Raw genomic sequence first — 25,101 nt, 5'->3', positions numbered from 1 at the left:
TTCTTCACTGTAAATTCTATATACTGAATTGATTCTTACCTAATCCTTTTGTTGATTTTTGCTGAACTCTTGCATCACCAGCCAAACTATGCTTGCAATTCCGTCATGATCTGAGAGTATCAGACTACGAATACATGTTTATTGTTAGATTCAGCAAACTTACTCCTCTCATTGACAAAAGAGTACCGTTTGAACATAAGTGTTGTTTGGTATTTTTATGTTAAAAAGTTACTAGTGAAGCTATGAGGATGTTCGCTAGATCTTCACTCATTTTCCAATCACCTGAGCTACACCTTTGGAACCAGATGAGGGTTTTCAACTCGCAAGAACGTCCCTCTAGCTTTTGTACTCTTCAGAACGGCACCTGGGCACCTGTTTAATAGCTCACACACACTATTCCCCCCCCACTGCAGGCCCCGCAATCACTGAACCCTTCATGCAGCCGGCTCCCCAGTGGTGCCAATAACCCTGGGGTAAACCCCTCAAGGGAATCGAGCTCTATGGGGGCGTGAATCCACATTGTGGGGAGTCTCCTTACACGGACAAGGGCACAAACAACCCACAGGGTGAACAACAGCGCAGAGCGGTGACACCTGAGGGGTGAAAAGTCCCCGTACCCCTTACCTCAGGGTTCCTAGAATTGACTCTCGAGGCCGCCATGACAGGCCCCACCCCCGCCGGACAGCCGTTGGGGCCCCAACCTCCGCGCTCGCGCATGCGCTCCTGTCTTCCGGAGCCGAGCCAACTGCCCCAACAGACGCCAGGAGCCCTGGGAGGACGGCGGTCCGCGTGCCTGAGATCCCCGCCCCAGTGGGCGTGCGCAGGCGTGCAGGCGCGGGGCACGCGGGCATCTGGTCCTGCAGCTCTCTGTCAGAGAGGAGAGAGGTGGAGTGTCCGGCACGCTGCGGAGCGTCTCTGGCGACGCTCCTCGCCGGGAACTTTTGTGCTGGTCTCTTCTTAAAACCAGCTCTTGTGAGATGTGCACTCGTGATTTTTCTATTGCACACGTGAAACCCATGCACTTAACTACAAAGAGTTCTGGAGAGCTCCGCTCTAAGCACAGTAGCCTCAAATTGGGGCAAGTGCTTTCATGCCCTTTGGACTGCAGTTCCTTGGTTCTTGTTTATGCCTTTCAAAAAACAGTAGGTCCTTTTTCCTAGCAAGCCTGAAGTTTCCGCTAAAGAACAATTCTAGCAAAGAATTCAGACCTGGGAAACACTCTTAAGATACTGTCTCCTGACTCCGTTCCTAGAGTTTTTCCAAACGCATTTACTCTACTAGAATATTTTTTCTCAGTGTATTTAATACATGGAGGTATTTCAATAAATGTTGATTCACAGGTGTTTCCTTTGTACGGTTTTTTTTTTTTTTTTAAATAACTTTGAGAGAGAGTGGACAATCTGGGCCAATTTCAACACAGCAGGTAGTATGGGAACAATTTTCCTTTCCCTCCCTCCTTTTTTGTAATATCTTGCAGACTTTCAGTTGGCATTAAAAACAACAACAACAACAAAAATAGTAGCAGGATCAACTTACTGACCTGACTTTGTAATACTTCCCAAAGAAACTTCAATCATCAGATCCTCTTTCTGGTCAATTGCAAGATTAGAGCATTTCTCACTCAACAGGATGCCTCTGAAGACCCCTCACGTCTAACAGCACTAAGCGCCTCCAAGTGCACAGACTTGAAAACTCCACAAGACACAAACATGGTATCTCTTCGTTTCCTTAACGTTTCGTGATTGAGTGGAAGATGAAATGTCTTCTGAGGCTTGTGATGCATGTCCAGAATTATTTTTTCTCAGTAGTCAATGCCTGCCCGCAGCCTCTGTGCAGGACTAGTCAGAGATCATGATCCAAAGGACTTTTAGATACTCCCTTCTGTGACTGGTCTTCCCAAATTACATTTGGGCTAATTTGATTCTCTCTGTCTCTGGGGTGTAGGATTTTGAAGTATTACAAAAGTGATTGCAGAATTGGGACTGGCTAATTTTTGCACAGTGCAATTTTTGTATCAGTGGCCTTGAGAAGAGTCCTTCAAATACTGTATCAGAATTGAGTGAGAATCTTGTAAATAATTGGTTGAATGACTGAACAAAGGGAGGAAGCAACAAGGAAGCCTGCCTTTCTCGAGTGCCTGGGTACAATATTTTGCCTCACCGTCCCTCTAGTATGAAGTTATTGGTTGAAAATCATATGAGTTTTCCCTCATTGTAAAAGCTCCAGTACTGAGCGATATTCCCAAACTGTTTATTTTTTTTCAGTCCCCGACAGGAGTTTCTTTAGATATAAAGTTCACCATGCTGTTGCTTGAAATATTCTCACCTTATCTTCTCATCTTCTTCTGAGTCAGTTTTTCCTGACAAGAGGCAAGGAACTTCTTAAGCACCAACAGGAGTCTTTTTCACACTGTGGAACAGTCCTTCTAAACCTCTGTTTCCTTCCCCAACACCCCACAATCAGTTGGAGTTCTACTGCAGCTACAGCAGTGAGAGAATCTCGTCTCGCAAGAGATTTGGTTGCCATCCTCTGAGGTTTTCAGCCTTCATCTCCCTTGACAAGTTTCCTAACAGTCCTCTCTTCTCACAACACAAAACACGAATACTCTTTCATATCCTTTTGATAGTGGTAAACTGACTGACATGGATTCTCAATATGAAAATAATAATCAGACAAGTTTTGTAAAAGGAATGCTACCATCATTCCCATGCAGATGGGGCCATATGCAACGATGAGCCTAGATTGTAAAGAGCAAGTGTATGTAATGCAGACAGGAAATTAACAAACTTGTAAGCAGGGCTTGCAGGCTAGGATTTAGATGGAAGTGGGCTTGTCTGAATGGGGATTGGACACTGGTGGATAAACTCTTGGCATTGTGTCAAGGTGCACATCCATCTCATGGGTAGTGGACTTTTAACACCTAGAAAAACCAGGGCTCTAGGATGTTTAGTCCCTTTAACATAAGGAAAGAGAAGAAGATTTTCTGCCTTCTTGTTCCTTACTTCTGTCCTTACCCCTACTAAGCCAAGATGTTCAGTGCTATATGATTGCTCTTCCAAATCCATTTCATCCAAAGAGCCTGCAGATTTTCTGTATGTTTACAATTGTGTTTTCTGTTGGAGCCAAGATGCACACTTGAGTCTCGTCACTCCAAGTTCTCTTTCTCATAAGGATGAGTAACTGATAATAGCTTAGTATGTTCTAATTTTTTGGTAGTGTTGCCAGATAAAATACAGATTTTGAGTTAAACATAAATTTCAGATAAACAGGGAAAGAATTTGCAGTAAAACTATGTCCAAAATGTTGCATGGGACAAAGTTGTACTAAAAATGAATTCATTGTTTATGTGAAATTCAAAAGTCAAATTCATTTAGGCATTTGATACTTTTCTTTACTAGATCGAGCCACCCTATTCTTTCAGGTGCTTTGAAATTTAAGAGACTAGAAAGTCTTGTTCTAGGAATCTAGTGCAGAAACAGAGGAGCCACGATACCCGTAGAAAGACAATCATTGAAAATCTCCTCAGATATATTGGAACATATATGAATTGTCATCTAGAAAAAAAATGAAGGCATTTTAAAAACTGAAAACAGATTGCCTTCGTTTTTAGTTGCATGACGTATCTCTGGGAAGATTTTAGTGAAAGAGATAACACTGGTTTCCTCCGGGAAAGAGGATTGGGTTGACAGGGGAAAGAGGTGGGAGGAGGACTCGCCACTGCATATTCCATTTTGCACAATTTAATTTTGAACCATGAGAAGGTGTTGCTCGCTTAAAATATTATACTAAAATCATTTAAAAGGTAAAAAACTAAATCTTTTACAACCATGGAATACTATGAGAAAGACATTTAGTGAATTCTGGTCTTGGACATGGGGGCTGCATGACGGTTTTTTGATGGACGGGGTCTTTCCAGCACAAAGGATCATTAGTAAGGCTGGTCCTGCTGGATGTTGGTTGGAGCACAAGGACCACTCCCTTAGGAGTGATGTACATACAGCAGTCAAAGACACTGGATCTGCTGAGACAATCCTAATTTCAAATACTCAGTTCCATGTGGCCATAAATACCCAAGTGTTTATCAGACTAACAGTTCTGAATTTTGTTCAGAAAGTCTAGTCTCTGTTGAAGTAAGTCAAGAGCCAGGTAGGAAGCAGAGTGTGTTGAGGGACACAAAACTAGGTTGATGGAAAAAGAAGTGAAAGGAAGGGACCGTCAAGTCCAACCTCGGTGCCGTGAATCAAAAAAACAGTCTATAAACTGCGTAAAGAGGCACACGCCAATTGTGTTGCCACTGTGTGAGGTGGAAGGAACTTCCGGTTCTTGCCTACCTGCCAGAGCCCTCGTGGAATGTCTCCCCACCCCCACCCTACCCAGACCCACGTGCCCTCTGCCCCTCCCGCACTGCAGAACGTTTCAGCCACATTCTACTGTTATGACTCAAACCGGCCCCTCCTTCAGTTGGACCCTGAGCGTCTGTTGAAGCAGGTCACTCTCTGGGTCCTGGTCTTGACTTTTCTCATTGAGGCTACCAGGCAGCAGTAGTCCGTGCCCAAGCCTGCAGGACGGCTTCAGAAGGAGGTAAGCCTATAGGCTGGGGGTGTGTTCTCAGAGACCCTGCCATCCCTCACATCCTTCGGGTTCACACGTGACACTTCACGGTGGGCACACAGTTGGACTGAAGTAGAGGGAGAAGAGAGCACTGGACACACGAGGATATTTCACCTGGGGAGACTGGGGAGCCTGAAGAAACCTGAGACTGCACTGGGGAGGAGGGGTCATTGGAGGTGGATCAAGAGGAATTGCCCTGGCTATGGAGAAAGGATGGCAGCAGGCAGGTTGATTCTTTCTAGAAGGGAGACAAGCCACTTTGAAACGTGTGTGTAAGGATGTGTGTGATGTCCTGGTGGTGACACAGGGAGGGTCATGAGGAAAGCCTAGACGTGTCTTGTGTTCCTGAGGCACCTGAAGCTTGCCTCACCATATCTTTCTAAGGGATTGGAACAGGAGCATACTGTATCTAAGGGGGCCGTGGGGAGAGATGGTCTTGGTGAGAAAACTATTCAGTGGGGCTGTGTGTGGCCACACCTGCAGTGAAGTGTCCTCTCCGAGAGCTAGGCAGGAGGTTACTCTAACTGCCGCAGCCCACACCCCGTCCACTCCTCCCAGCCCAGAGCTCACTTCTCAGTTCAGGCAACTGTTGCTTTGGATTCAACAGGGGATGGGCAACCGTGTAACTTCAGCCAAGAGAGGGCTCAGGTTCCTGAGTTGCTCTGAATTGTTCTTCCTTTTGTGGAATCGCAGTACTTCAGACCTACTTCATCTCGTCCAGTATCTCATGGTGGACCCTCAGGCTGCCTTGAGAGGAAGAGTTTGTTCATATTTCCTGTCACTCCTTCATGGACAGGAGACAGATGTGGAGTGGGGTTGTTTCGGGTGGAATGTCTTTGAAGGCTGCTTCCTCTTTTAAAGGGGGAAGGAGTGTAGCCCAGGGGCAGGAAGACGATCTTCTGTGTTATTATTAAACGTCCTATGACACCTGTTCTGATTAATTAGGTGCACCGTGGTGTGTACCTTGTTCTCGTGAACAGGGATGTGATCCAGACAACTTGATCGCCATGGCAACTGGCTTCTGCCTGCTTCTCAGATTGACTTTCCGTTATTGGGAGCTGGAGGGGGAAGGACCACAGGCGGTCTGTACTCCCATGACCAATGTAACTGACAATTCCCTGGCCCTTGTTTAATCCTCTGCAGCCATCACTGGCTGTGAAATGACAGAATCTAAGGGACACGCGCCTACTTCTCACACACCACTCCCCCCACCCCCGCCTCCTAGGAACAGAACTCCTGAGTGATGACAGTGACTCTGGGCACTGGGGAGGGGGTGGCAGGACCTGGCCCATGTTACGTGTCTGCTGTGGGTTGTTCTGAGATGCAGGTGCATTCTGGGCCAGTGTTATGGGTTTGTATCAGGATTCCATTAGAGAGATATTTTCCAGCATTTTGTTTCGTTTTGTGAGGCTAGGAAAGAAAGAGGGGATCTCTACTGAGCATCAGGAAAAGGAGGACTGAGGAGGAGGTGGGGCCCTAATATTTTACACAATACCTGTCCACAAAGGGCTTTTGGGTGCCTAGAACTTACCTTGGAGAAGGTCCCTAGCTGCTAGTACGCCGGCTGAGGGGCATTTCTCACAGAGCGGATGTCCACACAGTTCCAGATCTTGGGAGACAGCCTGTGAGGCTTAGGTGCCAGGGGGTGCCTTAGGGAGGCTCTCCAAGTCAGTGCTTGCTGAGGCGATTTCTTCTCGGCAGACAGGGGTCAGGGACCTTGGTGGATGGGTGCGGGGTCACCAGTGGAATAATTCTCAAGTGGAGGTCAGGGCATGAAAATCACTTGAAGACATTTGCACGCTGCACAGTTTCCCTTGTCCAAGTGTCCCTCACCTGTGGAGATTTACACTCTGATGCCACAGAAAGCCTCAGTCCCACTTGCCCATTCTCCTCCTCCATTCACTCCTTTCCTTTGCCTCAACAGCATGTCCAGTGCTGGGAACGGATGTGACCATGAACCCCGGTGCCTCCTTGTCTACTTTCACGGCAGTGCCCTTCCCTCCACCCATTCCTGGCGCCCAGCACCGGCCACCCTGGCAGCAGCACCTGCCACGTCCCATCACCCCAGCATTCCCTCCTGGCAGCAGCCTGCTGCTGCCAGCTTTCCCCAGGACGCCTTTGGTGGCTAATGGTGGCCATGGCCCCAGTGCCCATGGGGCTTGCAACCTCACTGTCGAAGTCAGGTCACAAGGGAGGACAGTGGAGGCCCCCCAGACTCAGACCTCTGTCGTTACTCAGGCCCCCCTCAACTGGAGCGCTCCAGGGGCCCTCAGCAGGAGTGCTGCATGTCCTGCACCCGAATTCATAGCAACCCCTGTGATGGGGACCGTTGTGACTGCTTCAGCTGTTGGAGTTAGGCAGGCTGGCAAGGGAGGCTGGACCCCAGGCTTTCCTCCTCAAGCTCTACCACCAGCTGCCCAGCTGGCCCCTATCATTCGCCCAGTGAACTCTGGGCCATGGCCACATGGCGCTTCCAGGGAGGGCCGCCTGGCCACCAACCAGTCCAGCGCCTCGCAGGATGGCTCCTCTAACCCCCAGAGAGAGTACAGTAACTTCCGACGTTGGCAGCGCATCAAACCCCTGGCCCGGAGACACTTTCACCTGAGTCCTGATGCAGAAGCTTTTTCCTGCTTTCTCATGTGAGTGAACGCTCAGCGGGTCCTGAGCTTATGGGAGCTTTTAGATAAAGAGGAACTGGGGATGGACTCGCACGTTAGGTTTCTAGGGATACTGGAAGGAAGGTGTGAGGGCGATGTCCATGCTATGAGAAGGCACACTGTCGGTCACATGGGTGGGCCTGCCAGTCCGTGACATCAGGACTGAAATGTGCCCCATCTCAACTGGCCCCACCACCCTGTGAGTCTGGCCAGCTTGCTCTTCCATGATTCTCATGGTAATACGGACTGAAGCCTTGCAGTCAGAGAGGGTCGTGGTGTAAGGTGAGGAGCCAAGGAGTGGAGGCCGCCCTCTCCTGTGGTGCCGTGTCCTTCATACAGGACGTGAGCGCACATGGCCAGGGGAGGCCACTTCAGAGGAGGGGGAGGAGCGCGGGGCCCAGGAGAGCGCTTTATGCATGCCTCCACTTCGTTGTGGAGAATTCCACTAGGAACAGGGTGATGGGAGAGCTCTCCTAAGGCCGTGGGCTCTCTCCCACTAGAGTTGTGAGCCTGGCAGGCATTTCCATCCTAAACCTCCGGTCCCTCGTAAAAAGGGGACAGTTACACTTCACTCAGAGGACTGTGCAGAAGACGCCTTGGGCTAATCTATGAAGTGTTAGCAGATTGCTTGGCACATGCCACGCCTCATTGATGATGATGATTTTTATTATGAAAATGCAGCCTTGAGGAGGAAAAGAGCTCCCCAAGGCACAATGTCCCAGCTCTAGCCTGGGAGTGGATGGTCATCCTTGAGTGAGTGTGAGGCGGTGACAGCAGTGGCCGGGAAGGCTTGTCTTTGCCCTCCCAGACGCCCGCCTCTCACCCTCCTGTTGCTCAGTCATTCTGGGTTGAGTGATGTGTGGTCCACATGGGCGGGTGGGGTCAGGCAGGTGGGGGCTGGGCTGGGCCCGGAGACTGACCCCGAGGGCTTACAGCCCAGTGCTTCGATCCGTGGCCCGCCTGAATCCCAACATGCCGCTGGAGGAGGGACTGTGGAGGGCCGTGCAGGAATGGCGGTGCAGAAGCAACCCTGACCGGGTGATCTACTACGAGAGGGCGGAAAAGTGAGTCAGCGTCCTGGGCCCAGGGGCTGCGTGGAGGGTGAGGCCAGTGGGTGAGGGCAGGGTCTGGCCGTGGGGGTGCTCATCAGAGAGGACAGAGGAGAAGGGCTGTCACCCAGCACAGGGTCCCCGCAGCCCAGGGGCCCTACTCTCCCCCAGAAACCCATCCCTCACCTTGAGAGTTTGAGACTTCTGTCCTTCCTCCACCAGGAGCTCTGCCCTCCCCTGATTTTGACCTACCCTTGCCTTGACATGAAGGTCTCAGGACGGGGCAGGGTGAAGCTGTGAGTCCAGTAGGGGTCCAACTCCGGCCATATGGGCTGGGCCGGGGAAAGAGCTCCACCCGCCAGCCTGCTGCTTCCTTAGTGGTGGGTGGCTGGCGGCCACTAACATAGATTTGGGACCACCTCTCCTCATGAAAAGTGCCCTGAGTGGGTACCCTGGCATCCCTGAAGAGGCTGGGGAAGCCAGCTGTCGTCGGCCCAAGGGTCTCCGGCCCTTCCAGTGTTTGCTCCATGGTAATCCCCTTGGTTTAAGAAACAAAAGCAAACAAACGAGCGCCTCTCAGAGGAAGGGAAGGCCTCTCCTCTAAGCTCAGCATCCACATCGTCCAGCCTCTCCTGGGCCCTGTCTCCAGGTCTATGTTCCAGGACTCTCAGTCCTAGCCCAGGGTCCTGAATTCGGGCAAGGACCCCTGTGGGGAACACATGCCTGTTCCAGCCTCTGGCTGTCAGCCCTTCATGTGGTTCTGGATGGGGACGGGGGCATGAGGAGGGTGCCCCCTGGGTCAGCCATGTGTCCCGTTGACCTGGTTCAATTCAGCGACCTGGGTCTATGCTGTTGAATGCCCTCCAGTGCTGGTGAGGCAGGAAGGGTCCCAGATCTTGTTATCACTTCCAGGAGCAGCTCTCTGCTGCGGACAGCACCTCACAGGGCCTTGACGGCCCCAAGGCACGTCCTCTCCCACTGCCTCAGTCCTGACTGCCTTTGTTGGGCTCCAGAGCCCAGGCCTTTTTCTCAGTGTGGCCTGTGCCTCCGTCACCCCCCAGGTTCATGGAATTTGCGGCCGAGGAGGAGATGCACATTCAGAATTTGCAGTGCATGCAGTGCGCGCAGGACCTGCCTCCTCCAGCCCCACCGAAGCTGGATCCTCGGGGGCCCCCAGCCCCGAAAGTGGGCCTTCAGCCAGGCACCCAGCTTCCCACTGGAGCTGAAGGCACAGGTAACAGGGGCCTAGGGTTGGCCACCGTCCCCATGTGGATCCTTTTCTTTCAAGACAGGGGCATTGGTCTTTCAACCAAAAGAGCCACCGAGGCGGGGGGTGGGGAGGTGGGGTCTCAGCTGCCCTTTGTCACTACGGGGTATTGACTTGGTCAGTTTTGTAACTCCTCTCACACCTCCCTGTCAAAGGACCCCACACGAAGTCTGCCTAAGTAGTGGGCTTGATGGGGAGACCCCTAGAAAATTGGAGGTTCCCCACTTCCTTACTTGTGACTCTCTTAGATGACCCCCTAACCTCCCCTCTCCAACTGTGCATGAGGCTTCAGATGGTCCTGACCCCTCCCACACCCACATCAACGTCCCCCAAACAATGCCCTCACCAACGTGCGCTCGGGTCAGGAGGTGGACCGGGAGTCCCTCACCTTCCTTCCCTTCCTCCTGCTCTGCCTCAGCCTGTGCTCCCAGGATGTCCGGCCCCAGGGCCCAGCCCTCGCACCCGAAGCCACACAGATCCCAGCGGAACCCGGAGCCCAAGGCGCCCAAGGTGATTCCCCCTGAGACTGTGAGGGAGTATGTGGACAGGATGGAGGCGCTGGCGGGGCACGTCCACTCAGCCACAGGCAAGTCACCTGCAGAATGTGGAAAGGACGGAAATGAGCTGAACCAGGAAGAGGACGACACCTACTTGGACCCGTGTCTCTTGAGCTGCATTGACGAGCTGCGTTCCCGGGAAGACTCTGTCACCAAGGTAGGCTGGGCCTGGAGCCTGGGGTCTACAAGATGCCAGGGCGTGGAACTCTCAGCACCCAAGATCTGGGTTCTGCTCAGGCCGATGGGACTTAAGCTCAGCTCCTTGTTCCTGAGCCTGATGTTAGGGGAGGTTTACGCAGATGTATGTGTGTATATGTTTGTGTCTGTGTGTATGCCTTTGTGTGTCTGTGTATGTGCATCTGTATATGTGCTCTTTTGTGTGTGACTGTGTATGTGCATGTGTGTGTGTGTGTGTGTGTGTGTGTGCTGACCATCCCCGCCTTGTGGAGGAGAGTGGGGGTGGGGGGGTCTCTGCTTTTCACTTTCCCTCCTGGTCTTCTTGTGTCACAGGCCACTCCTGGCCAAGGATGCTCACAGCCTCTTCTTTCTGTCCGAGGTGGAGGCAGTCATTCACCCTCGATTCCTGGCAGAATTGTTTTCCCCAGACCCACAGCTGGATGTCTTGGCCCTTGCTGAGGAGCTGGAGCAGGAGGAAGGACTCACCCCTGAAGAAGTGAGCCAGGGGAGGGAGAGGGACACTTAGGGAGCCAGGGGACTCCAGGGGAGGGGGGACCCCAGGTGACCCAGGGGACAGGGGAAACCAGGTGGCCCAGGGGAGCCAGAGGAGGGAGGGATCGCAGGTAGAACAGGGGCGACAAGGGACACCCAGGAAGACCAGGGCACGGAGGGACCCCAGTGAGCAGGGGAGAGGTAGGGCCCCAGAGCAGGGGGCCCACATGGCTCTGTCCGTCCCTTCCCTGCCTCGGAGGCCTGGCATGGGGAAGGGCCCTCTCTGGGGTGGGTGCAGCGCAGGGTGATAGGAAGGAGAGGATGGGGAGCCGGGAGCGGAGGGAAGGACACACAGCTGGGAATAAGGTGCAGGAGGATGGCAGGAATGCCACCGTGTCTGTATTTGGAGTCTAGTCCTGGGGTCACCCGTCCCCTCCTCCCCCCCAGGGCCATTGTCCCACTGCCCAGTGCTCCTCCTCTCACACGTGCGCGTGGAGCCGTCACTGTCCTCCTCCCTCCTACCAGCTGGTGCAGAAACGACTCCTGGCCTTGAAAGAGGACGAGGGTGGGCCGGCAGCCCCGAGCCACAGTGCACCCGGAATGGGCTCAAGTCCATCTGAGTCCCACGCCGGCCAAGGTGCCCAGAGGCACGACCAAGACCGCCATCGAGGGGTCAGTGATGAAGCCTGCCCACCAGCGATTGATTTTGAGGCTCTTCATAGGCCCATCCGAACAGACACTGGCCCGTTCGTGCTCAGAGTCTTTGTTCCCTTTCGAGGACGTCAGGCTGGCAAGGGAGGCTGGACCCCAGGCTTTCCTCCTCAAGCTCCACCACCAGCTGCCCAGCTGGCCCCTATCATTCGCCCCGTGAACTCTGGGCCATGGCCACATGGCACTTCCAGGGAGGGCCGCCTGGCCACCAACCAGTCCAACGCCTCGCAGGATGGCTCCTCTAACCCCCAGAGAGAGTACAGTAACTTCCGACGTTGGCAGCACATCAAGCCCCTGGCCCGGAGACACTTTCACCTGAGTCCTGATGCAGAAGCTTTTTCCTGCTTTCTCATGTGAGTGAACGCTCAGCGGGTCCTGAGCTTATGGGAGCTTTTAGATAAAGAGGAACTGGGGATGGACTCGCACGTTAGGTTTCTAGGGATACTGGAAGGAAGGTGTGAGGGCGATGTCCATGCTATGAGAAGGCACACTGTCGGTCACATGGGTGGGCCTGCCAGTCCGTGACATCAGGACTGAAATGTGCCCCATCTCAACGGGCCCCACCACCCTGTGAGTCTGGCCAGCTTGCTCTTCCATGATTCTCATGGTAATACGGACTGAAGCCTTGCAGTCAGAGAGGGTCGTGGTGTAAGGTGAGGAGCCAAGGAGTGGAGGCCGCCCTCTCCTGTGGTGCCGTGTCCTTCATACAGGACGTGAGCGCACATGGCCAGGGGAGGCCACTTCAGAGGAGGGGGAGGAGCGCGGGGCCCAGGAGAGCGCTTTATGCATGCCTCCACTTCGTTGTGGAGAATTCCACTAGGAACAGGGTGATGGGAGAGCTCTCCTAAGGCCGTGGGCTCTCTCCCACTAGAGTTGTGAGCCTGGCAGGCATTTCCATCCTAAACCTCCGGTCCCTCGTAAAAAGGGGACAGTTACACTTCACTCAGAGGACTGTGCAGAAGACGCCTTGGGCTAATCTATGAAGTGTTAGCAGATTGCTTGGCACATGCCACGCCTCATTGATGATGATGATTTTTATTATGAAAATGCAGCCTTGAGGAGGAAAAGAGCTCCCCAAGGCACAATGTCCCAGCTCTAGCCTGGGAGTGGATGGTCATCCTTGAGTGAGTGTGAGGCGGTGACAGCAGTGGCCGGGAAGGCTTGTCTTTGCCCTCCCAGACGCCCGCCTCTCACCCTCCTGTTGCTCAGTCATTCTGGGTTGAGTGATGTGTGGTCCACATGGGCGGGTGGGGTCAGGCAGGTGGGGGCTGGGCTGGGCCCGGAGACTGACCCCGAGGGCTTACAGCCCAGTGCTTCGATCCGTGGCCCGCCTGAATCCCAACATGCCGCTGGAGGAGGGACTGTGGAGGGCCGTGCAGGAATGGCGGTGCAGAAGCAACCCTGACCGGGTGATCTACTACGAGAGGGCGGAAAAGTGAGTCAGCGTCCTGGGCCCAGGGGCTGCGTGGAGGGTGAGGCCAGTGGGTGAGGGCAGGGTCTGGCCGTGGGGGTGCTCATCAGAGAGGACAGAGGAGAAGGGCTGTCACCCAGCACAGGGTCCCCGCAGCCCAGGGGCCCTACTCTCCCCCAGAAACCCATCCCTCACCTTGAGAGTTTGAGACTTCTGTCCTTCCTCCACCAGGAGCTCTGCCCTCCCCTGATTTTGACCTACCCTTGCCTTGACATGAAGGTCTCAGGACGGGGCAGGGTGAAGCTGTGAGTCCAGTAGGGGTCCAACTCCGGCCATATGGGCTGGGCCGGGGAAAGAGCTCCACCCGCCAGCCTGCTGCTTCCTTAGTGGTGGGTGGCTGGCGGCCACTAACATAGATTTGGGACCACCTCTCCTCATGAAAAGTGCCCTGAGTGGGTACCCTGGCATCCCTGAAGAGGCTGGGGAAGCCAGCTGTCGTCGGCCCAAGGGTCTCCGGCCCTTCCAGTGTTTGCTCCATGGTAATCCCCTTGGTTTAAGAAACAAAAGCAAACAAACGAGCGCCTCTCAGAGGAAGGGAAGGCCTCTCCTCTAAGCTCAGCATCCACATCGTCCAGCCTCTCCTGGGCCCTGTCTCCAGGTCTATGTTCCAGGACTCTCAGTCCTAGCCCAGGGTCCTGAATTCGGGCAAGGACCCCTGTGGGGAACACATGCCTGTTCCAGCCTCTGGCTGTCAGCCCTTCATGTGGTTCTGGATGGGGACGGGGGCATGAGGAGGGTGCCCCCTGGGTCAGCCATGTGTCCCGTTGACCTGGTTCAATTCAGCGACCTGGGTCTATGCTGTTGAATGCCCTCCAGTGCTGGTGAGGCAGGAAGGGTCCCAGATCTTGTTATCACTTCCAGGAGCAGCTCTCTGCTGCGGACAGCACCTCACAGGGCCTTGACGGCCCCAAGGCACGTCCTCTCCCACTGCCTCAGTCCTGGCTGCCTTTGTTGGGCTCCAGAGCCCAGGCCTTTTTCTCAGTGTGGCCTGTGCCTCCGTCACCCCCCAGGTTCATGGAATTTGCGGCCGAGGAGGAGATGCACATTCAGAATTTGCAGTGCATGCAGTGCGCGCAGGACCTGCCTCCTCCAGCCCCACCGAAGCTGGATCCTCGGGGGCCCCCAGCCCCGAAAGTGGGCCTTCAGCCAGGCACCCAGCTTCCCACTGGAGCTGAAGGCACAGGTAACAGGGGCCTAGGGTTGGCCACCGTCCCCATGTGGATCCTTTTCTTTCAAGACAGGGGCATTGGTCTTTCAACCAAAAGAGCCACCGAGGCGGGGGGTGGGGAGGTGGGGTCTCAGCTGCCCTTTGTCACTACGGGGTATTGACTTGGTCAGTTTTGTAACTCCTCTCACACCTCCCTGTCAAAGGACCCCACACGAAGTCTGCCTAAGTAGTGGGCTTGATGGGGAGACCCCTAGAAAATTGGAGGTTCCCCACTTCCTTACTTGTGACTCTCTTAGATGACCCCCTAACCTCCCCTCTCCAACTGTGCATGAGGCTTCAGATGGTCCTGACCCTTCCCACACCCACATCAACGTCCCCCAAACAATGCCCTCACCAACGTGCGCTTGGTGGTCAGGAGGTGGACCGGGAGTCCCTCACCTTCCTTCCCTTCCTCCTGCTCTGCCTCAGCCTGTGCTCCCAGGATGTCCGGCCCCAGGGCCCAGCCCTCGCACCCGAAGCCACACAGATCCCAGCGGAACCCGGAGCCCAAGGCGCCCAAGGTGATTCCCCCTGAGACTGTGAGGGAGTATGTGGACAGGATGGAGGCGCTGGCGGGGCACGTCCACTCAGCCACAGGCAAGTCACCTGCAGAATGTGGAAAGGACGGAAATGAGCTGAACCAGGAAGAGGACGACACCTACTTGGACCCGTGTCTCTTGAGCTGCATTGACGAGCTGCGTTCCCGGGAAGACTCTGTCACCAAGGTAGGCTGGGCCTGGAGCCTGGGGTCTACAAGATGCCAGGGCGTGGAACTCTCAGCACCCAAGATCTGGGTTCTGCTCAGGCCGATGGGACTTAAGCTCAGCTCCTTGTTCCTGAGCCTGGTGTTAGGGGAGGTTTACGCAGATGTATGTGTGTATATGTTTGTGTCTGTGTGTATGCCTTTGTGTGTCTGTGTATGTGCATCTGTATATGTGCTCTTTTGTGTGTGACTGTGTATGTGCATGTGTGTGTGTGTGTGTGTGTGCGCGCTGACCATCCCCGCCTTGTGGAGGAGAGTGGGGGTGGGTCTCTGCTTTTCACTTTCCCTCCTGGTCTTCTTGTGTCACAGGCCACTCCTGGCCAAGGATGCTCACAGCCTCTTCTTTCTGTCCGAGGTGGAGGCAGTCATTCACCCTCGATTCCCGGCAGAATTGTTTTCCCCAGACCCACAGCTGGATGTCTTGGCCCTTGCTGAGGAGCTGAAGCAGGAGGAAGGACTCACCCCTGAAGAAGTGAGCCAGGGGAGGGAGAGGGACACTTAGGGAGCCAGGGGACTCCAGGGGAGGGGGGACCCCAGGTGACCCAGGGGACAGGGGAAACCAGGTGGCCCAGGGGAGCCAGAGGAGGGAGGGATCGCAGGTAGAACAGGGGCGACAAGGGACACCCAGGAAGACCAGGGCACGGAGGGACCCCAGTGAGCAGGGGAGAGGTAGGGCCCCAGAGCAGGAGGCCCACATGGCTCTGTCCGTCCCTTCCCTGCCTCGGAGGCCTGGCATGGGGAAGGGCCCTCTCTGGGGTGGGTGCAGCGCAGGGTGATAGGAAGGAGAGGATGGGGAGCCGGGAGCGGAGGGAAGGACACACAGCTGGGAATAAGGTGCAGGAGGATGGCAGGAATGCCACCGTGTCTGTATTTGGAGTCTAGTCCTGGGGTCACCCGTCCCCTCCTCCCCCCCAGGGCCATTGTCCCACTGCCCAGTGCTCCTCCTCTCACACGTGCGCGTGGAGCCGTCACTGTCCTCCTCCCTCCTACCAGCTGGTGCAGAAACGAGTCCTGGCCTTGAAAGAGGAGGAAGGTGGGCCTGCAGCCCCGAGCCACAGTGCACCCGGAATGGGCTCAAGTCCATCTGAGTCCCACGCCGGCCAAGGTGCCCAGAGGCACGACCAAGACCGCCATCGAGGGGTCAGTGATGAAGCCTGCCCACCAGAGATTGATTTTGAGGCTCTTCATAGGCCCATCCGAGCAGACACTGGCCCGTTCGGGCCCAAAGTCTTTGTTCCCTCTCGAGGACGTCAGGAGGTCTCTCCATTCCGGGCCGGACGGCCCTCCCCTCCCCAGGGTCAAAGGCGCACTGGCCCTCTACTGGGACCCAGGGATGCGTCTGTTCTCGGGGAGGCGTCTCCTGTTCCGGAGGCCCGAGGGCCCAGGGACGCGTCCAGTGAGCACCAGGAGGAGCTCCCCAGCCTGGCCCCCCTCTTGGCCTCTCCGCAGAGCCTGCCGCCTTGCTGGCTGTCCCAGAGTCCTGCCCCTGCCTCAGGTCTGGCCTCCCCTGGAGGTTGGGGGTCTCAGAGTGCTCCCCAGGCCCCCTCCCCTCAGAGAAGAGGCCCCAGCCCAGCTCCACCAGCCGCTCCCAAGTCAAGGAAGCGGGCTCTGTGTGGGCGCCCAGCCGCTGCTGAGAAGCTGCCCATCCCCGGGGCTGGCCACAGGGTCTCTGCGAGGCCAGCCTTGGCTCTGGGGCTGGCTCGCCCCTCACAGCCGGGAAAGAGAAAGCGTGACCCGTTTGTCACAGGGAAGAGGAGGAAGAAGCAGAGGAAGCACTGTAGCCAGTAGGGAACAGCCGGGCCGGCCCTCCAGGGCGAGCCCCCCAGGGCGGCCCCCAGGGGAGCCTAGGGGCTCCTCCTCACCCCAGTGCTGATGCTGGGATTGTGGGGGGTTAGGGAGGTGGGTGTGGGCAGGACCTTTGGAGTGATGTATGAAAATTGTGAATAAAGATAGTTTTGGTGGGAAATGCTCTCAGGCCACTGTCATCTTCTTCGTGTGGAGCTGCTCCACAGAGAGCGATCCTGAGAGGAAGGAAGGGTGAGGGAGGTCACAGGAGCTATGGATCTACAGGTGGCCAAACCTTTCCTCCACATAGACAAGGACTCCTCAGGCTGCCCCTGGGAACGCACAGCTCTCACTTTCCCCAGGGACCCCCTCATCATCCCCTTCTCTAAAGCCTGCTTGGCTAGGGGCCTTCTGGGGCATCTGTAGCATCTTCTGCATCCCTGAACCGTCTGGGGAGGGAGAGCTGCTTTTGTGCCTCTCAGCCCTCTGGACACTAACCAGTTTCTAGGACGGAACCTGGAGACGGCCCTTGTCTTTATGGAGCTGCTCTCTGCTTCCCTGAAGTGGCCAGGCGATGGCGCTGGGGTGACCCTCCGCTCATCCAGGGTTTCCTGTGTGGGTGGCCTGACCAGACAGGAAAAGTCTTGGCCATGGGGACAGGACTGTCTGCCTTGTCATAGCGGGAGCGTTCTCTAGTCCCACTGGGATTATTGCAATGTGGAGAGTGGTTGAGGCAGCTACCTCTTAATCCCAGTGAGGATGCAACAAGGGGAATGGGCGCGGGGAAATTCATGGGGCACCTGTTACAGGTGTGTCTAAGGGAAACGACAGTTGGGCCCCTTTGTGGAACTTGTGGGATTTCTGTGCAGCAGCATCTGTTTCAACTGAGGGAGGAGGACCCATCTGGCTGTGGCTGTGGGGACTGGCCTTAGGGGCCTAGGGGTGTGCAAAGACACCCCAGAACTACTGTCCCTTCCCTTTCCACCCATGGCTGGACATGTGTGTGTATTGGTATCAACACTGATTTGTATTCCCATAGAAAACAGTTCCTCCTGACAAACTATGACCGTGTTTCACAAGAACAGCTTGCTCACAGGGGCAGCAGGGGTGGGGGAGAGGTGTCTGTGGCCCCAGATCTGGGTGGGAGCTGGGATCCATGCTGAGGAGTGTAGAGGCCTCAGTCACCGTCCTGTGGGTGCCGGCAGAGACTTTGAATCATCAGAGCAGGGGAAATGACCCGCTGATAAGGGTGAGACGAGCAATGAGGGGCAGGGAGCAGACGCCTGCTGTCTCCCTGAACTGCCCCCCCTCGCAGCCTGCTTAGCCCCCGTCATGGCCTGTGCTGGCCCGCCTCTGAAGCCCCTTCCTCCTAATGCACTCAGATGCTCTGATCCTTTGTGGACCCGCCCTGGGCCTCACCACCCCTTCCCTGATGGCCAAAGCCTCTTCTCCCGGTTCTGAGTTCTGATTCCTTCCCCAGGACCCAGGCGGGGGTTGGGACAGCAGAGACTCCCTAATTCTCCCTCCTCCTCCCTGAGATCTTGACAATCACCTTTGTATGTTTCTATGATTTTAACTACTGTAGATACTTCATGTGAGTGGCTATGATATGTCCTTTGATGAGTGGCTTATTTCACTTAGCATAATGTCTTAGAGGTTTATCCATGTTGTACCATGAGACATGGTTTCCTTTTATTTCAAGGAAGGAAATATTTCCTTGTGTTTATAGACCCCATTATCCCTTCATCTGTTGATGGACATTTGGGTTTCTTCACGTCTTGGGTATTTTGGATAATGCTACGACGAATGTGGTTGTGCAAATATCTCTTTGAGATCCTACTTTGAATTCTTTTGGATACATAGCCAGAAGTGGGACTGCTGGATCACATGGTAGTTATATTTTTAATTTTTTGAGGAAACTTCATATTGTTTTCCGTAAGGGTTGTCCCATTTTACACCTCTCACCAACAATGAGAAAGATAGCCACCATCAAGAACTTGGTATATGTCCATCTTATAAAAATGTTTATGCTTTTAGCAGAGCTGTAGCTAATCAAAATTATGTATAATGACAATATTTTTGTTATATATGGTGTCATGTAAATCATATTGCCTTTGGCTTCTTCTTTCAACATTCTTACTTTAAGAAAAATGGATATATTAGATGTTCTTTAATTTTTTAATTATTTATAATTTTGCATTGTATGCATACATTAAAAATAATTTATCAGTTCCCTTGTTGGTGAACTTTTATAAATTATAATGTGACAGGGTAATCAGTTCCAGAGGAAAAGTTTTTCCTTTCAGAACTTTGAGTATTTATTCCATCGAATATGGTTTTTGTTACTGTTTTTTTCAAATTATGCCATCAATACACCCTTTCATGGTGGGTGATCAGTTTCCTTGCTAATTGTTTTTTGGAAGACTGTCTGTTGTCTTTTGTGTTCTCCAGTTTCTTGACGTGTGATTAGTTTCAGGTTCAAAAAAGGTATCCTCCATGTGATCTATTTTGCTTCATTCACTGATAATACACATTCTTCATCTCATCTAGAACATAATATTATCTTTTTCGTATGTTACTTCTAGTCATTCTCTCCTGTCTCTACTTCTAGAACCCTGGATATATGTATATTAGACCATCTTATATATTCTCTGTGTCTTCATCAGCTTGGACGGCTATAACAAAATGCCATAGACCTGGTGGCTTGAAAAACAGACGGTAATTTCTTAACAGTTCTGAAGGTTGCAAGTCCAAGATCAAGGTGCCATATTCAGTTCCTGGTGAGAGCTCTCTTCCTACTTTTCAGACGGTTGTCTTCTTACCGCGTCCTCACGTGGCAGAGAGAAAGAGGGATCTCTCTTGTGTCTTTTCTTTTAAGGGCACTAAACCCATTATGAAAGCTCCATTCCCATGCCCTAATTACCTCCCAAAGGCCCTATCCCCAAATACATTGAAGGGTAGGGCTTCAACATAAGAATTGGTGGGGGGGATATACGTCCATAGCATTCTGCCCCTGGTACCCAAAATTCGTGTCCTTATTGTATGCAAAATACATTCATTCTATCCCAACAGCCTCAAAAGCCTTAACTCATTCCAACATCAACTGTAAAATTTAAAGTCCAAACTCTGATCTAAACACCATCTAAATCACATAATGGGTGAGACTGGAGGTACTATTCATCCTGAGGCAAAATTCCTCTGTAGATGTAAATCTGTGACCCAAACAAGTTAAGTGTTTCCAAATACGATCTTGGGACTGGCATAGAATAGACATCCCTACTCCAAAAGGAAGAAATAGGAAAGAAGGAAGGGGTGACAGTTTCCAAGCTAGTCCAAAGCCTAGCAAGGCCAATCCCATTAGATCTTAAGGTACGAGAATCACCCTCTTTAGTTTGATGCTTTGCCCTCCAGGCCCGCTGGGGTGGCAACATCATCCCCACAGCTCGGTGGGGCAGCCCCACTCCTTCAGCTTGGTGGGGTGCCACCCACACTGCAGCTCTCTGTAGGGCCTCCACCTACACCATGACTCTCTGTGAGGGCGACAATCTCACACTTTGAAACTGAGGCCCCCTGGGCCTGTGATGGGATTGACAGACACGATGACCTCGGAATCACCTTTGGGGTCCTTCTTCCCTTTCGTCAAGAGGAGTACACATTCACAGCCAAATTGCTCTAGTCTCCCATTCTGTAGAATCCAAGAATTCTGACAGCCTTCCTCATTCTGCCTGGCTTTCTCTGTCCCCTTTAGTTCAAACTGGCAGTGTCCCTTCTCTATTCCTGGCCTCTGCTGAGATGACTCATTAAATTAATATCACACCTATGAGCTCTTCTTCAAAGGGTTGCTCAGCTGCACCCTTAGAGTTTCTTCAGAACAAGCTTTCTCACTTTCAAATATGGATAGGCTGAGAAGTTTCCAAATCTCTAAGTTCTGATTTCTTTTTGCTTAACAATTTGGTCTTCAATTTATCTTTCTCCTGATGTGTTTTACTAGGAGCGGTGATGAGGAACCAAGCTACTTCTTCCAAACTTTGTCCAGAGATCTCCTCAGATGAATATTCAATTTCATCACTTACAAGGTCTACCTTCCCAAAAACGCTAGAACACAGTTCAGTCAAGTTCTTTGCCACTTTATAATAAGAATTGCCTCTCCTTCAATTTCTAATAATGTGCTCCTCATTTCTGCTGGAGACCTCACCAGAATAGCATCTAACGTCCATATTTCTATCTGTTCATGATTATTTCTGTATTCTCTACAAAGATGGAGACTTTCTCTCCAGTGTGCCTCTTTGCTTTCTGAGCCATCACCAGAATCACTTTTAATAGGTATAGGCTGAAAGGACTTTATGGCGATTTCAGCTCTTTTTTAGCATGCACTTCAAATCTCTTTCAGCCTTTACCTACTATCCAATTCCAAGGCCACTTCCACATATTTAGGTATTTGCTACTTCTTGGTACTAAAATATATCTTAGCTCAAAGGGCTATAACAAACTACCACAGACTGGGTGGCTTAAACAAAAGACGTATATTTCTCACAGTTCTGGAGGCTGCAAAGTCCAAAATCAAGCCACCAGCAGACTCTAGGTCCCTAAATTTCTCATTCATAATTGCTGACCGTTTCTTTGCTGTGCTACATTTTAGCTAATTTTTCACATCTATCATCCATGTCATCCACTTCCTCTTTATCAGTATCTGATCTAACTTTTTCCCACTTCCTTTGATATACAGATGTGTGATGTTTGTATGTTGAATTTCATCATCCACTATAAAATATTCAATTTCAATGGTCAAGATTTACTAACATAAATCATTTTTACTGTTGAAGACAGAACATTCTTAACTGGAACTGGCACTGTTAATACAAGTGTATGATAGTGAATACAAGCCCAACTAGTACAGTTTGGTGCTACTCCTTGATTTGGGTTAAGGTGCCAGCACTTCTGCCACCTTTGCTTTTGCACCATCAGTACCTATGTCAACACAATTGTTCCAGAGTAAATCATGAGCTTAAAAAAGTTTCACCAACAGTTTGAATATTACAGCATCATGTTGTTTGTGATCAAGCGTGAAGATCGTCAATATTATCTAGTGCTAGTACTAGACAAATTCAAGGAAAACGGCAAACCCAGTCACTTTTTGTTTCCTTTTCCATGTGAAAAGCTGTAAGCAACATGTTTTTGCCCTTTAAAGGGCTCCTATGTCTCTGTTTAAAATATTCCATTCCTCTCTCTCTTTTTTCAAATTCATTAATTGATTTATTTGTTTTTAGCTGCGTTGGGTCTTCGTTGCTGTGCGCAGGCTTTCTCTAGTCGTGGTGAGCAGGCTTCTCATTGCGGTGGCTTCTCTTGTTGCGGAGCACGGGCTCTAGGCGCGCGGGCGTCAGTAGTCGTGGCACACGGGCTCAGTAGTCGTAGTTCGTGGGCTCTAGAGCGCAGGCTCAGTAATTGTGGAGCACGGGCTTAGTTGCTCGGCGGCATGTGGGATCTTCCCAGACCAGGGATCAAACCCATGTCCCCTGCATTGGCAGGCGGATTCCCAACCACTGCGCCACCAGGGAAGTCCCAATTCCTCTCTCTTTAAACATAAAGTGATTGGACTTAAAGCAGTGCTTAAAGTTTACCGGTACTATAATCCTTGTTCAAAATTGCTCTGTGGCATAAGCCACAATGCAGTGAATTGTTGACACCTCCAAATCCCAGGGAGGCCCCTGAGTGCTCTCTCAGGAGGAAATTGAGGTCAGGTGTATCTGATGGCCTGTGTGCTCTCTGTGCTCCTGGTGATATGTGGGGGCTTTCAGGTGAGTGCAGTGGGTAGACTCATGGACTCTTAGTCTTGGCTGGGGGAGACAGCACTGTCGGGTTTATGTTTCCACATTTGCCTCCTTTTGTGTTGCCTTTCTCCCAGGTGCATTTAGCCTGATGAGAGGGAAGGAGGAGATGTCGGTAGCTGGGCAGGTGGTTCTCCAGGAGCAAATGTCAGGGACGGTTGTGTGGGCAAGATCCCTAGGCCCCGTCCTGGCAATCTTGCTGTGCACTGAGCAGTCCAGATGAATCGGGTCCTTGACCAGAAGTCCATGAAACTTTTGGCAATCTGGGCAAAATTTGGGATCTGAGGGTGGGCTCAGAAATTTCAGCAAGGATTTGGCGGTATCTTACCCTCGGGCTGTTTAAGAGCCCCTGGTTTTGAATGGCATGAAGCACCAGAGAGCCTTTGATCACATTCTATACAGCTGTCCTGTGTGTGGCCCTCCAGCAGCAAACCTTCTCTGCTGTGACCTCAGGGCAGGCCCCATCCGCCCACCCCGAGGCTCCTGCCCTGTGAAACACGAGGGTGTAACGCAGGCTGCTTGTCAGTGCTTGGCTCCCGGCTTGCCTGACGCAAAGTGTGGAGCATCTGCTCACCTTGTGCTGGTGCCCTTCCCAGAATCAATGGGCTCACAGCCCAGACATTTATGCTGAGTCTAGGGGCAGCTGTGCCCTGAGAAGCCACGTCTTGTCACGTGGCCCAGGGAGCACCTCCTCAACGGACCACACTTATCATATGGGCCTCCTGCTCTTGTGCCCTCTTGTTTTGTTCTCAGGCAGGTGGTTGTGACGGCCAGTACTGTGGGGTCTTGTGATCTCAGAGCAGACACTGGAGGCTGACTGACCCCACAGAGGTGGACAAGGACGTGGGCTCAGGCGATGGGTCCTTTCTTGGGTTTCTGCCTCTCCTCCCTGACTCCTGACCCTTGCTCTCAAAAGCTCACCTTTCTGTTGTAGTTGCCTCACCAGGGGGCAGTGACGGGCTTTGCCCCGCTGAACTATACCCTCGGGGTAGGTGGCCACAGCCTGGCTTGTCACACACTGGGGAAATCCTACACTGGGGAAGTCAGGATTGTGCCTTGCTGGGCTTGGAACCCAGGTAGAAAGGTAGATGGTGTGGGGCTGAGGGACTGATGCCCCAGCCCCAGGGCAGGTGACTTCTCCTGGGAGAGGCTGCCCATGGCCCCCTTTGGCCCCTCGACCCTGCAGAGGTGCTGATACACGCCCCCTGCAGGCCACAGCCTCTGTGCAGAGGATCTGCCCCAGTATCACATGAGAAGCCGGGCCCAGGAGCCTCGCTCTCTCTGAGAGCAGCTGGTCATCCCACACTGAGGGGCGTCTTCTCGGACACAGGGCACATAGCTGACCTGCAACTGACATATGGACTCTTCCCTGGGCTTTACCCCTGAATTTACCTCCATTCTTGTCTCCTGTCTCACGGCCCCTGCCTTTTCCCCCAGACACCGGAGATCTCCAGGCTTGGGTGGAGTATGGCATGTTGTCAAGCTCAGTGGTGTCCACCTCACCAGCCCACTGGAATCAAGCCCCAGGGAGCCTCTGAGAGAGCAAGACCAAGGACTTTAAGAAGACTACGGTTAATGTTAAGGAGCATAGATTGTAAGATGAGGAATTTCACTAGTGTTTTTCAATCCGTAAGAAGAAGGAAATAGAAATTGCAGAATTGAAACTTGCACAGACATCAAGAAATAATAGTTTACAGGCCTCAAGAAATAATAGTTTAACAAATGACCCATTCACAGAATCAAGGAACTGAGCACCATCCACAGGGTGTGCAAAGGAGGTGCCTGATCCCAGGAGCAGCATGGCCACGGCTCGGCTGAGAGCGAGGCATGTGCTGGGCAAGCTTTTGTATGTAATGTTCACCAAAGGGAACCTTGGCCAGTGATACCAGGGAAAGGCTATCATGGTGAAGGCCCACTCATCTCCACCACCCTCAACTTGAATCAAAGTATTGGCTGAAGAAACAGACTTGACAGAGACTTTGGCCACCTGGCCTGGGTTCTCCCTACAAAATGTCATGTTCCTCCAAGAACAGGGCAAGGAGTCACAATTGTCCGAATCACAGACGGCATATCTTAACGGTACAGCTATTACAAATCTGCACCTTTGTTTGAAGGGAATTGTTGAGTGGTGGGTAGGGAGTGATGTGTTCCAGGGAGGATTTGGGCCCTCTGGCTTGCAGGTGACCCTCTTATCAGACAGGGCAATTCTGCCAATAACTCATCACTGCCTTCATTCCTCAGGTGGTAGGGATACAAAGGGATTAAAAGGGGTGCGGGCAGAGGACAGCCCTCACTGACAGCACAGAGCCATCACCTACTGTCTCCGCAACTCCTCTGCCCATATAGCCACCGAGGGTGCCAGCTGCTTGCTTTCACAGCAGCTGTTGATAGCACACCATCATCCGAGGAGTTCTTGAGCACCAACTTTGCACTACTCAGCAGCATAATGGAGAAATCAAGGATGGTCCATGGAAATAGCTAAGGGTCTTGTTTTAGGGCAAACGAGCTTATTCTGCAATATGTGCTTCT

At 52.6% G+C, this 25,101-nt stretch overlaps 1 protein-coding gene across 1 annotated transcript; it reads left to right on the top strand.

Annotated features, from left to right (window-relative positions):
- Positions 1-658: 658 nt before the first annotated feature.
- LOC130706598 (NUT family member 2G-like) lies at positions 659-23,389 on the top strand. Its single transcript, XM_057539255.1, has 10 exons — positions 659-869; positions 4,528-4,581; positions 6,536-7,250; positions 8,204-8,332; positions 9,379-9,499; positions 14,592-14,924; positions 15,318-15,434; positions 15,956-16,457; positions 22,650-22,719; positions 23,326-23,389. The coding sequence occupies exons 1-10, from the start codon at positions 659-661 to the stop codon at positions 23,387-23,389; spliced, it is 2,316 nt and encodes a 771-aa protein (XP_057395238.1).
- The last annotated feature ends 1,712 nt before the right edge of the window (positions 23,390-25,101 follow it).

Source organism: Balaenoptera acutorostrata (genome assembly GCF_949987535.1).
Source record: "Balaenoptera acutorostrata chromosome 6 unlocalized genomic scaffold, mBalAcu1.1 SUPER_6_unloc_3, whole genome shotgun sequence".
Lineage (NCBI taxonomy): Eukaryota > Metazoa > Chordata > Mammalia > Artiodactyla > Balaenopteridae > Balaenoptera > Balaenoptera acutorostrata.
Note: the sequence above shows the minus strand (reverse complement) of the source record. Positions and strands in the feature narration are given on the sequence as shown.